Here is a 12,607-nt window from a genome sequence, read left to right as displayed (position 1 = left end):
GCTAGGAGGGAATGGCTGCCTGTCTCCCAGGCTCCGACCGTTCCCAACCCGCGACGAGCTGAACAGCCATGTCTCTGGACATCTGGCCTCCCGTGTCTCCAGAGGAGCTCGCCATAAAGGTCGCCGAAACCCAGGTCAGTACACTGCGCAATTCATCTCAAGGCGCGCAAGGCACAAGCAGATGCGGCAGCAAGTGAGACCTGAGGACGTCTTCAACATGCTAATATCCTTCAAGAGGCGCGAGCTGGCCTGGATCGTCGAAAGGACACTCGAGATATGCGAGGAGCTCAAGCATGGGCTGGAAGACTGCTACGCCCTGCTGGCGCCGGTCGATCCCGGGAGCACGCTGGTGATGAGCACGCCGCGCAACGAGCGAGTTAAGGGCACCATCACGCGGGTCGGGACGCGCATCGTCAAAGGGGTGAGTCGACCGCAGCGACAACCAAACTAACCTCCATATCACATCTACTTACAACAGTCATACTTTGCGACAACATATAAAAAGACTCTCGGCCTCCAATTCAAAACAATTCCGCCCCAAGCACTCACCCTCTCGCACTCCGTCCCCATCCACATCCACGCCCTCGACACCGTCCACACCCACCTCAACGAATCAATCGACCTCCTCGGCCTCCTCCTCGCCAACAGCAAGCCGCCCACCCCCGGCGGCATCGAAGCCCCCACCGTCAACAGCACCGCGCAATCCCTCTCCTCGGGCCTGCGCCTCCTCGCCGACTCCATCTCCTCCTCCATCGCTCTCCTCAAGGGCCCGCCCATCAACGAGCCCGACACGAGATGGACCACGCAGTCGTGCCCGCCGGGACACTTTTCGCCGCCCCTCATACCCAACTTTAGCCTCTACATCACCCTCCAGGAGTGCAGCATCGTGCTCGTCCTGCGCGCCCTCGAGCCCGTCGACGCGCCCGTCCATTTCGGCACCAAGCTCGGTCTCGCTATCGGCACGTACCGGCGCCTCGAGCACGACGAGGCAGACATCGTCTTCAAGTGGAAGCCCGGCGGGGACGAACTTTCCGACACCAAGCGCGTGTCCGCGAACCACACTGTTGAGCCGCCGGCGGCGTCGAGGAAGCTCTCGGATAGCCAGCTGGAGGAGGTGTACGTGCGGGAAAAGGTGCGGGTGGAAAGCGCAGACCCGAGCCTCATCTCGCTGTATTCGAAGCTGGGGTATCTCAGCATCATGCTGGAGCAGGCGCGGTGCAATTTGGATGCCGTGATGAGTGTGCAGTTGAAGACGTACACGGAGGAGTCATGACTGTTGCCGATGTTTGCCTTGGCGATACTGTACATATGCAATTAAGCTTACCTCTCTGGTTGCTTGCAGCGTGTTGATAAATGTATACCCCTTAACAAAAGATGCTTACCCTATTCTAGTTGGACATCTTGTCATACTTAAACTTAGCAGCAAGGAACAGCTGGGTGCTCTGATTTAACTGGAAGCAACCTGATAGAAGAACAAACAAGTCTCAAATACACATGATGCTAAAGTCATGCCTATCTGTCGCATATAAAATGCCAACTCCTTCATACATGAAGCCCTCCATGACGCCGCAAATACCAAGGTAAACGTATAAAACATGGGATGCAAAAGCATGCGCGCGACTGGGCCTTATGCTACGGGCGACCAGGGCATGGGAATCAGAATCCTAGACTGCATGGACTGAATCAGAGGCACCGTCTTGTGCACCGTGTCGCTCCATCCCTCAACCGACCAGCTCTTCTCTCGGCGCGTCCTTCGCTCCTCGAGGTTGGCAAACTGCCACAGATGGTGAACCGTGTTAAGCTCGCCAATCTGAACGAACCATGCGCCGACGCCCTCCATGACCTCCCTCCGAGCCTTGAGGCCCCTTCTCCAGTGAGTCTCCCACTCCAGCAGGTTGCCGGGGTGCAGGGTGTATGATCGGAGCTCGAAAACGCCTCCGAGCTGGCGCGGGGGCGTGGTGGGCCAGAAAGAGAACTCTTGCATCAAGGAAATCTTCTTAGACTTGATCAATTTGCTGAGCTTCTTGTTGAAATCGGCAAACTCGGGGTGGTGCGAGATGGAGTAACGAGACTCATGGTAGCCTTCGTACCGCTGGTACTCCCAAATGTGAACTGTATAAGTGATGGGCAAGCGTTAGTAGAGGTCAACATATATGCGCGCAGCCGCTCTTACCAAAGGTGTCGCAGTCGCCAACCTCTGTCCGCCAACTGCCGACCAGATGGACCTTGTTCTCGGGAGTGTTGGCCATCTTGGGGTAGAACTCCCCCGTCAGCGCGACGTACTCGTCCACCTTGTCGGGCTGGACCTCGTGGAAGACGATGGAATGGACGTATTTGCCTCTGGCAAGCACCTGGCTGAAGCTGGCCTCCATCTGGGCCTCCATCTCCCTGCCCTCCTTGGTGCCATAGATGAGGTTGGTCAGCGGGCCCTGCTTGCGATCAGGCTCGTTGTCCTTGACAGCGGCTGTGGCGCCTGCAGCAGTTTGAGGTGAGCTTTGGTCAGGAGTAGTCGAGTCAGGCAATTTCTGGGAACCAAACGCACGAGCTCCCCGTTCTTTCTGCGCTTCCACCAGCTGCTCTCTGAATGCTTTCTGCCTCTCGTTGAAGGTCTCGATGGATTCCGGTGTGGGGTTGATGTCGCCCATGGACGGCGCTCGCGTCTGCTTCAGGCTTGTCGTGGCCAGAGCGCGCACGCCGACTCGCGGAGCTGCCGCAGCGGCGTGGCGATACAACCTCTGAGAAAGCATGGTGAGGTCGCGACGAGGAATCAAGTGTATGTACTAAGTGGCGGTCTTCGAGCAAAGACGCAAGGGCGATGCGCGAGGCTTTCTTTGAGACAAAGAACGAGCTCAGAGACGACGAGACAAAAGTCGCCTAGAGCTGCAGCCTAAAAGCGTCCGAGGCGCAGGTTGTTGCTGGTTGCAGCTTGAGAGGCGGCACGTCGATTAAACGAGCTGCGAGCAGAGAGCAGGGGGGAGCAGAGCAGAGAGCAGTTTGAGTGGCGGGAGGCACAAGGCGGGCAGCGTTGATGGAGGGCAGGCTGAAGGGCCGATTGGATACGGTGTTAACTAGGCGCGGTGGCAGGAAGAGGAGGTTGTTGGAGCTCGGAGCAGCCAAGAGGAGGCGAGGCACGTTGCAGCCGGGGGAGCTTCACCCCGCACGATCAAATGCCTGCGAGGCGATTGGACGGCGGCTGGTTGAGAGGGTGCAGCTGGTGGCACTGCTGCAAGTAATGTATCAGAAGGGTAATAACTTGCTCGTGAAAGAAGAAGAGAGTTGCAATCAATTGGATGAATGAAGGGTGAGGCGCAGAGCATTCAGGTACCGTGATGTCAAGAGCAATATATAAGGCAAGGTAAGGTAAGGAAGAGTCGAGACAAGGACGGAGGAAACCTGGGGAAAGATGGAGCTCTTCCCAATGGGCGTTTGTACTGTACCAGCTGGGCCGCTTTTCGGTGCGGAGAACAAGGCACAAGCAGGATTGGGGGGGGGGCATGATGTCACACTAGCCCCATCAGGCAGGGGCTGCTCTGATTATGTAAGATGTGGTCATGTGACTCTGCATGTGACACCTCAGCTACGTACTTTCCCCCAGCAGATGCATGTACCTCCGTACCGGCAGCCCAGCTCACTTCCAGTTGGTGCCTCAGGCAAACCACCCCGGTCCGCTAAGCCGTTCGCATCAACTGTGCTCGGAAAGCCTCTGTCTGGTTGGACCAAAGGAAAAAAGGCTCGTTTTCGAAAGACCTTCAACCAAGCAACTTCCGCCGACGCTCCTCGCCTTCAATTCCTCAGCCTCTCCCCGCGCGAGTCCTTCCCGCAAACAACCGCAGTCATGTCTTGGTTCGGCGTCGCCCCCTTCAAGAAGTTCCCGGCTCCTTTCCGTACGTCTGCCGACCATTCGCCCTTCGAGTCCCGCGGGCCATTTTCCTTCCTCCTCCTCCTCCTCCTAGAAACGAGCAAAAAAGCATGGGATACACAAGATGGGAACTGACAACTTTGCTGCAGTGAAGCCTTACTGGCCTTTCTTCGCCGCCGGTATGTGATTGGCGACTACGATTGATGGATTTCGACGGCACATGTTTCCGACTCTGCGCCGATTTGTGTGCCGGATTTGCTGGTGTATTCGGGGGAAACAAGACTCGACTAACGTGGGAAATCAGGCCTGGTTATCGCTTATGGCGCCAACTCTGCCCAGAACGCCATGATGGCCTGTATGCGACCCTGAATCACACATTGTTGGAGCTGCAGTTATGCTGACGACGACGACACAGCCGACGAGTGGAAGAACGACCCTCGCAACCCCAGCGTCAAGGCCGGCAACAAGGCCCACTAAGTCATATTATAAAACAGATGGAATCAAAAAAATGGATCGAGACGGAGGCTGCAAGGAGGAGGGGGGGGGGGGGGGCATACTCGGACGACTCGACAGAAGGCAGCCCGGTATTGTCGCTGCACTGTATCATAGACTCGCATTCAGGGCTGAATAGACCTTTGTGATCAAGCGACGAGGAACGGATCATGACGTTTGATATCCAGGGCATTCAGGAACTCGGCAATTGAGGGTCTTGCCTCTCTTTCTGCTACGAGCTCCCTGAGTAGAAGGAATGCCGGCAGACTGGGACCGTCAGAGACTGAATGTGTGTTTGCTACGAGCTACCTTACCCTGTGATATCGTCTACTTCGACTTGAATCTGGGAATTGGCCCTTGTCTCGGGCTATACAAAGTAAACCATATGTTGAGATTCTGATTCCAAGATCAAAACCAATAAGCACCACTGGAATACGTTCCTATTCTCGGCCATCAAGGTAGTATAATACCCTGCTGAGATATTACCGTGCATGCAAAGAGGTCGTCAGTCACACCGAGCTTATCTCGGAATCCCCACGGAACAAGCCGCAACTCCCAAATTTTCCCTTCCTCACCCAACACTGTATTACTAAGATAGGTCAGTCAAACTCCGACTCACACAGCCTTCTTATCAACTCAAAACACCATCTCACTCCCTCACTTGCAACACTCTTTTACAAAAAATCAGGGAAACACTGTAAATGCAATCTTTCTTGTCCCGATCGCGCATATATAGACTGCCTTGTTCTTTTATTTCTTGCGCATATATACCACATACATCTCGCCCGTCGACTTTCCATTTCCGAACAATGTCATCCGCATCAACGCCGATTGGCACGCCTCGGCCCGAACAGCAGGCTCAGAAGAATGGCGCAAAGAAGGAAGTCAAGATCTTGATGATTCACGGTATGTAGATATGCGTATAATATCCGCCAATTCTAGTTCCCAGCTAGCATCCTACCTGTCTCTTCCCGAAAGCTCTATATCTTGCTGCCCATCTCATCCCATCTCATCTCATCCCATATCATCTCATCTCGGGAGATCTGTCGTCTTCACTGCTTCACTCCCCCTGATAGTCAAGCAACATACTAACAACTTTTCACGCACAGGATACACCCAATCAGGCCCCCTCTTCCGCGCCAAAACCCGCGCCCTCGAAAAGCTCCTCGCAAAAACCCTCTCCCCAATCTCCCTCCTCCCCGTCCTCTTCTACCCAACAGCCCCCAACCGCCTCCTCCCCTCCGACTACCCGGGCTTCACCCCGGCCGCGCCCCAAGAAGGCGGCGACTCCTACTCTCCCAATGGTGGTGACGCCAAAGAAGAGGACCTCCCAGACACTTGGGCCTGGTTCCGCAAAGACGAAGCACACAACACCTACCGCCTCTTCAACGAGGGCATGGCAACAATCGCCCAGTCCATCCGCGAAGCAGGCGGCATAGACGGCGTATGCGGCTTCAGCCAGGGCGGCGCAATGGCGGCCTTTGTCGCCGCTGCTCTGGAGCCTGCGCGCGCTGTCCCCGATGGTCCTAGCGGTGATTGGGCCCGTCAGCTGCGTGATGCCAACGGTGGCAGGCCCGTCAAGTTCGCCGTGTCGTGGTCGGGCTTTTATGCTACGGGCGTTGAGGAGCTGCAGTGGCTGTATGAACCCAAGATTGCCACGCCGACGCTGCACTATATCGGGAGTCTGGATGTCGTTGTGGATGAGAGTCGGAGTCGGGCGCTGGTGGAGAGGTGTGAGGACCCGGTAGTGGTGGTTCATCCGGGGGGCCATCATGTTCCCGTGTCAAAGGAGTGGGTGATGCCCCTGGCTGGGTTCATCAGAAATCATGTCAGTGGGAGTGCGAACTGAGACTTGTAGAGATAGACATATATACTAGAAGGTTAGACTTTGTTACCGAAGGGCATTTCCTTAAGAAAAAAGGCAAGTCAGGGTGAATAGTATAGACAACTGGAATACAAGCATCGTCATGGTTTATATGGCCTCAGATTTTCTTCTAAGGACTATCTAACCTGTATCGTTACAAGCTGTCGAAAAGCCCCCCCACCCAAAGACGTGCATGTATTCATGTGATGTTGCTCCCTTTTGCAGTACGCCGCGACTACCCACCTACCCCGGTTCTGGCCCTTCTATTTGGAGCTCGTTGGCTGAATGCGTGCCATCATCTCCTCCTTGGTGATGAGGTGATCGATCCTCTCCAAGAGCCCCAGCAAGCTCTTCATATTGTGGCTCCACTCGTTCAGAACATCGTCTGCGTCCCTAGGCTTGGCGAAGCTGACGATTCGTGCCGGCCGGTCAATCTTTGCATACACAGTCTTGGACGTCACCAGCTCGCTAATGTACTTCTCCGTCTCGTCTTCCGCAAGGTCCAGCAGCTCGGTAAGACGGCCCATCTGGATGCGCGTGTAGTACTTGGCAATGACCCGCACATTGTGCTCGATGACGCGCTTGCGCAGGTCTTCCCACCTCTGGTTGGCCTTTTCATCGGCAGACTGTCCAGGCTGAGCGTCAAAGACGTCGGTCTCGCACAGGTGCGGGCCGAACTTCTTGGCGATTTCCGGCCATCGCATCAGCTCGTGAACTGTGAAGAGGCGGAGAAGCTCGGCATCGAGAGGGACCTGGGAGTTTCGGGAGTCTCGGTGTATGCGCTGAAGGAGGTCGTGTTGTTCGTTGTCGTATGGGGCAAGGATGACAAAATAAATGATGCGTTGCAGGACCTAGGTTAAAAACAACGTAATTAGCTTATGATCGAAAGAAACAGTGGGTGAAGGAGTCTTACAGGGCGCAGTTTGGCGGGGTCTTGCTCAACAGCCTCAGTATCGAGCACCTGGCGGTAGTGCTTGCACGCGTCCAGGTACTTGTCCTCATGCTTGGCCAGTGTGATTTGCTGCTCGTAGTAGCGCAGCTTCAAGTCCGTTGTGTCGTCCTCCTTCTCTTCCGGGACCTCCTCTCCGCGGGCCTTCTTCTTCTCGCGCTCCTTCTGCTCCTTTTCCAGCTGCTCGGCCGTCTTCTTGGGCTTCCGCGCCAGGTATCTTGTGCTAATCTTGCGGCCCAGGATAGCCGCCTGCGTCCAGTCGCCGCTCTCGATGCAGAGCTCGACTTGGGCCAGGATAAACTCCGTCTTCTCCCGTCGATCCATTGATCCAAATGTCTCTACCTGGAGCTCGCAGAGGATCTCTGTGGCCGCCTTGACGTCGCCCTGCTGCTTCTTGATGTCGGAGAGGATCTTGGTGACGCGGGCGCGCTCAACCTCGACAAAGATCTTGCCTTCGGTCACCGTTCGCAGCGTCTCGATGACGGAGAGCTTGGTCTTGAGGTCGGGCGTTTCGTCGAGGAAGCCGACGACGGTCTGGACCATCTTGGTAATGGCCTGCTTGAGCTGGCTGTGCTTCTTCGACAGCACCAGCGTCTGCTCGTTCATTAAGCTCCAGTCGCCGGCATTTTTGCATAATGTGACAATCGCCACAAGAATTCGGGATGTTGAGGCGAGATCAGAGGCCTGCGCAAGTAAGTCAGGGAGAGCTCGTTCGAAGCTAGAGCTGTTGCTGGACGGCTTACTTGGCGGGTCTGCTTTTCAAGAGCGGCAAGCTTCTCGATTGCGCCCTGGAGGTTCGTCTGCTCAAACGGGTCAGCTCACGGACGCTACCAGTGACGGATCCCCAAGAGAGCGCGTTACCTTGGCCAGCGCCTCGGCCTCTGGGAGCTGCTGGTCGACCTCCTTGGAGAAGTCCTTCTCGGGCTTGAGGGTTGCCTCGGACATTGTGGCGGCGTGCTGCGTCGACTTGGCAGGATGGGAAGAAGTGCGGTATGTGTGTGTCTCGTATTCGGATCCTGGGCGTCTTTGTTCGCGGATTGAGGTGCCAGAGTCGACTCGATGGTGTTTGCAGAGGACGTGGAACGAGAGAGTTGGTGCTTGGTTGATTGGCGAGGCTGCTGTGGGTAACGCAAGAGGCACCTGCCTGACGTCCTCAGCCAGCAGCAGCGTATGTAATCCCGGCCTTGACCAGCCGCCCCCACTCGGGGAGCTGTGGGAACAAAGTAACCCCGGACACAATCGATAAGCCGGCGCTCAGCTCCAGCAGCTCGAACAATGAGGCGACAAATCACACCTGCTTTATGAAGGTGTAATAATTTCGGGCATTCGGATGAGAATTCTCAATCAATCAAAGAAGACATTTTTCTTTGTGTAGAATTGAGGTATTACTTGAGATACATGCACATCTCGGGTCCGAACTCAGCTGTCGACCCGGGTCCTGAACAGCTCCCCTTAGAGTACATCTCACCAACCCTCACAGACAGCATCGTGAAAACAGGCAAGGCCATGGTCCAATATCTAGAGCCAAAATTACAAGCAATGTCAAATTATCCACATGATTTACTCCCCTCCCCTCCACCAAGCCGTCTATGTAGACTCAAAAACCAATGAGATACCATCGTCACCAGCCGTCACCACTCGCTGCCCAGTTCCTCCCTGCACGAAATCCATCACACCACCTCCATCACCGTCTCCCCTGTGGCCCTTCCACTCTCGCAACAAGCCGCTGCTGGAAGTGTCTGTGGTACCACTCGCCCGCACATCCCATCTCCGCACAACGCCATCCATGCCGCAGCTCGTAAGCACCCACGTGTTAGGGATAAACTCGACCTTGACAACGGGAAATTCATTGTGAACGGCTACCAAGTGCTTCCGGATGGAGAAGCTGCGCGTGGCATCAAACACGGTGATGCCACCATCGACAGAGCCGGCGGCCAGCAGGACGGTGAGCGGGCTGGTCGAAGCAACCGATATGGACAGCGTCTCGACGCTATCGGTATGATTCTGAAGGGAGGCCAGAATCTGTCCTCCAGCGGTGGGATCAGCCCCAGATCGGGCATTTCGACCTCCTCGGCCGGTTGCCCTTGCTGGCGCCGCATCTCCAAGGCGGGGGAGGGACACGACCTTGATGGAACCGTCACCACCGCCGACAGCAATGAACGTGTCCCTGGGGTCAATGGCGATGGAGTAAAGGCCACCGAGGACTTCGAATCGCTGATCCTCGGCTGTGAGGGACACAATGGTCATGCCGTTGTCGTTGGTAAGGCCCTGCGCAGCAGCAGCCCCCCATACGTCCCAAACATAGAGGCTGCCATCTTCAGAGACGGTAGCCAGAAGCTGACCGTCGTGTGTCCATGCTCCGGCCGTGCAAGGGCCGCCGTGCAAGAAGTAGGACTGGACGATCTGGAGGGCGTTGGAAGGGTCGGAAGGATCGATTGTGTAGACCCAGACAGAGCCGTCTTTGGCGCCGAGGGCAATGGTGTTGGGATGTGTCGGCGAAGGGCAGGCTGCAACCCAGTTGACCTCGTCGACTTCTTGCGCCTCGCCCAGGGGAGTCACCTTAATACCGATGGGCGGCTGCACGTCCGTCTTCCAGGCCTTGACCCTGCCATCCAAGCCTGCGCTGATCAGAACCTCGCCCTGCGGAAGAGTCCAGGTCAGACTGGTGATGGAATCTGTGTGGCCCTCGAGGGAGAAGAGGCTCTCGAGTCGGCTCGTCTGGGGGTCGGAAACGGCGCCGCTGGCGTAGCTCGGGGGCAGCACCGGTCGCGAGGGAGCCGAGGAGATATCAAAGATCCAGCCCGCGCCAGGCGCTTCGTCTTCCTGGCCGGCAGAGCCGCCAACAGCGACAAGCGAGCCCCAGACGGGGTGCTGTGCAACGGTGAAGAGGGAGTCTTGGGGCAGGTCGAAGTATGCGATCGAGTCGTTTTGCAATTCGAGCTCCTCCTCATCGTCAGAGTCCATCTCGTGATCTTCGTCATGGCCATGCTGGTCAACGCCGTTGGCGACCACCTCTCCCACCTCTTCAGCGTCGAGGAGGTTGTCGTCCAACTCGTCGTCGGCGTGGTTTGAAGCAGACATTGTTTTCTAGCGATGCGAAGGCGTAATCAAGAAGAATGAAAGTGTTGGAGGAGGCGCAACAAGGAACGAGCGCCGTATAGATGTGAAGGAGTAGAGGAAGAGGAGCTTGGCAAGAGAAAAGACAAGAGGAAGAAGAAAATAAGGCGATTCGGATAAAGATTCAGCTGGTCCTTCCGCTGAGCCAAGATGTCACTTGCTGCTTGATAAGCAAGAAATCTTCCGGCGTCTTGATGCTTGTAAGGAATTTTTTTTTTTTTCGGCCTTGGACCCCTCCCCCGCCATTGGATCGAGAACCCCACCATAGGTATCCTGTGCGTACCTACTAGGTACGAACAGGGAGTAGCTTGCTGCTGCTGCTGCTGCTGCTACTACTGCTTCTGTGCACATCAAGAGCCTGGGATATCACCGTTGAAGGGAGATCCGCGATGAGATGTTCTCAAGAATTGACAAAAGGTACCTTAGTATTGCCTCGTGTTTCACAAGCGATGGTTCTACTGGAGCAGTAGAGACCATCAGCGCCTTTCGACTTAGACACAAAGTTTAGACACGATATAAGAGACGATCAGATCAATTAGGAAGCATATGCTTCGTTCAACCGAGCTCATCATGTGCTCGACGCCAGACTCCCTTAACCCGTCTGTAACAAACCTTGTAGAAACAAATCGATGCATGGCTCGAACCCTTCGACACCTCACACAGCTACCCATCCAGCACCTCCACCCAATTCTTCTCAGCCTGTCTCCTCCTCCACCTCTCCTCTGCAGCCTCCCGGAGGATGCGCTCATCCTCGCCAACCTCGGCCGCTTGGTCCGCCATCTCCTTGATCTGGTACTTAACAGCAAGGAGCAGCATCTTATGCCAGCCACTGTGGATCTTGCACCGCTTCCGCTCGCACATGCCCCGAACGTCATCGCCTTCTCCCTGAGGATCGTCGACCTTTGACGCTTGGAAAATGGCCTCACCCTCGGGAGACTTGACAAAGGCGGCAAACGCGTCTCTGGCTCCGATGGAGTCGAGTCTCTGGTCGTAGCCGCAAATGTCCTCTCCGATACGGCCGGCGCTGATGGCTGCTCGGCGGCGTTCATGCACCATTTCGACGAGTGCTATCATCTTCTGGCAGAGCAGAGTCTCTTCTGCAAGCTTGAACCGCGCGTTTGCCTTCTTCTCCAAGTATTCTTTCTCTTCGTCTGTCAAAATATGCGCGAGGCGCTCTTCAGCTGATCGGGAGATGTTATTAGTCGGCTGCTTGCAGCAATTACACACTTGAACGGATGCCTACCTGTATCATCTCCATTCACTTCTGCTGGCTTTCCTGAGAAAGGAGCCCGCAAAGTCCATGACCCATCGCCATCAATAGTAGCAAGGTCGCTGCTGAGCAGAGCCATGAATTCCTCCTGTGACAGCTCATCGCTGAGAGCAGACTTTGTCCTGGCCTTGGGTAGCTTGGCCAGCATCCGCTCCCACCACAGCTGGGCGTGCTCATCCGAACAAAAGACGCTTGGCGGACTGTGAGTCAGGCGGGCTGCTTTTCGACATGAGGCCAGCGTGCACGTCTTCTTGTAGATGGTCACCAGATTGTCGGACGTGCAGTTTGGACAAATGAACTTTTCGATGAGGCTCTCTCCGATGTCCTTGCTGATGTGCACGCACTCGCCGTGGAACCAGTCCTCGCATCTCTCGCAGCAAATCATCCAGCGGTGGTCATCCGGCCCTCGGCAGATGCAGTATGGCCCATTGTCGGACTCGTCGTCCTCGTCGGATGCATCTTCCGCCGCGGTGCTGTTGGCCTCACTCCCCACCGCTGAGCGCGCCGACTTTGGCTTCTTGGGCTCCCGTGTCGACTTTGGTCGCTTGGGGTTCTTTTTGACGGTGGAAGCTGTGCCCTTCTTCTTCTTTGTTGCGGACGAGCCGGCCATTGGAGGTGCTGGGTCCGTGACATCTGCGGTTTCTGTGGAGGGCAAGGGAGTCGAGGATTTAAAGGCCGGAAGCGCATCAGAGTGCAGCGGAGCGGGTGAATTCACCGCGCTCTCACTCTTGATGTCCTCGTCGATGAGCTCGAACCGGGTCTCCATGATGAACGGTCCTGCGCCTGTCCGCGCCGCATCCATTGGCAAGGTAGAGGCGTTGTGAGTGAAGAAGCATCAACGGTTACAGGTAAGTTGGCCCAGCCTGTAAAGGCGAGCTGAGTGATCCAAGCTTCTGCAACACAGGACGAACTCAGCACGGCCACACAAGAGTCATTGTCGCCTTGGTGAAAGGCAAACTCTCTCTGGCAATAGATTATCAAATTATATGAGTTTCTCTTGCATGAAATTTCGTTCAGACGCGTTCCAGTACGATGTTTGATAAGGTACCAGGTATT

The 12,607-nt window shown here is 55.7% G+C and overlaps 7 protein-coding genes across 7 annotated transcripts; 3 read left to right on the top strand and 4 right to left on the bottom strand.

Moving 5' to 3' along the window:
* Positions 1-68: 68 nt before the first annotated feature.
* On the top strand, positions 69-1,273 carry TRIREDRAFT_111029 (uncharacterized protein; the record flags this gene model as incomplete). Its single annotated transcript, XM_006968576.1, has 3 exons — positions 69-134; positions 236-421; positions 479-1,273. 3 exons carry the CDS (start codon positions 69-71, stop codon positions 1,271-1,273), a joined length of 1,047 nt encoding a protein of 348 aa, XP_006968638.1.
* Positions 1,274-1,627: 354 nt separating this feature from the next.
* TRIREDRAFT_68338 (uncharacterized protein) lies at positions 1,628-2,747 on the bottom strand (the record flags this gene model as incomplete). The annotated part of the gene is made up of 2 exons (XM_006968519.1): positions 1,628-2,112; positions 2,174-2,747. 2 exons carry the CDS (start codon positions 2,745-2,747, stop codon positions 1,628-1,630), a joined length of 1,059 nt encoding a protein of 352 aa, XP_006968581.1.
* A 656-nt stretch (positions 2,748-3,403) lies between these two features.
* Positions 3,404-4,336, top strand: TRIREDRAFT_111027 (uncharacterized protein; the record flags this gene model as incomplete). The annotated part of the gene is made up of 5 exons (XM_006968575.1): positions 3,404-3,538; positions 3,578-3,884; positions 4,009-4,038; positions 4,164-4,214; positions 4,275-4,336. The coding sequence occupies 5 exons, from the start codon at positions 3,404-3,406 to the stop codon at positions 4,334-4,336; spliced, it is 585 nt and encodes a 194-aa protein (XP_006968637.1).
* An 824-nt stretch (positions 4,337-5,160) lies between these two features.
* TRIREDRAFT_5460 (uncharacterized protein) lies at positions 5,161-6,200 on the top strand (the record flags this gene model as incomplete). The annotated part of the gene is made up of 2 exons (XM_006968499.1): positions 5,161-5,257; positions 5,461-6,200. The coding sequence occupies 2 exons, from the start codon at positions 5,161-5,163 to the stop codon at positions 6,198-6,200; spliced, it is 837 nt and encodes a 278-aa protein (XP_006968561.1).
* Positions 6,201-6,478: 278 nt separating this feature from the next.
* Positions 6,479-8,109, bottom strand: TRIREDRAFT_68304 (uncharacterized protein; the record flags this gene model as incomplete). The annotated part of the gene is made up of 4 exons (XM_006968518.1): positions 6,479-7,066; positions 7,129-7,848; positions 7,908-7,967; positions 8,026-8,109. The coding sequence occupies 4 exons, from the start codon at positions 8,107-8,109 to the stop codon at positions 6,479-6,481; spliced, it is 1,452 nt and encodes a 483-aa protein (XP_006968580.1).
* Positions 8,110-8,751: 642 nt separating this feature from the next.
* Positions 8,752-10,128, bottom strand: TRIREDRAFT_111023 (uncharacterized protein; the record flags this gene model as incomplete). The annotated part of the gene is made up of 1 exon (XM_006968517.1): positions 8,752-10,128. One exon carries the CDS (start codon positions 10,126-10,128, stop codon positions 8,752-8,754), a length of 1,377 nt encoding a protein of 458 aa, XP_006968579.1.
* An 816-nt stretch (positions 10,129-10,944) lies between these two features.
* Positions 10,945-12,161, bottom strand: TRIREDRAFT_111022 (uncharacterized protein; the record flags this gene model as incomplete). The annotated part of the gene is made up of 2 exons (XM_006968516.1): positions 10,945-11,432; positions 11,525-12,161. 2 exons carry the CDS (start codon positions 12,159-12,161, stop codon positions 10,945-10,947), a joined length of 1,125 nt encoding a protein of 374 aa, XP_006968578.1.
* Between the last annotated feature and the right edge of the window lie 446 nt (positions 12,162-12,607).

The sequence above is a fragment of the Trichoderma reesei genome (genome assembly GCF_000167675.1).
Source record: "Trichoderma reesei QM6a unplaced genomic scaffold TRIREscaffold_24, whole genome shotgun sequence".
Classification (NCBI taxonomy): Eukaryota; Fungi; Ascomycota; class Sordariomycetes; order Hypocreales; family Hypocreaceae; genus Trichoderma; species Trichoderma reesei.
This window is presented reverse-complemented; position numbering and strand designations above follow the sequence as displayed.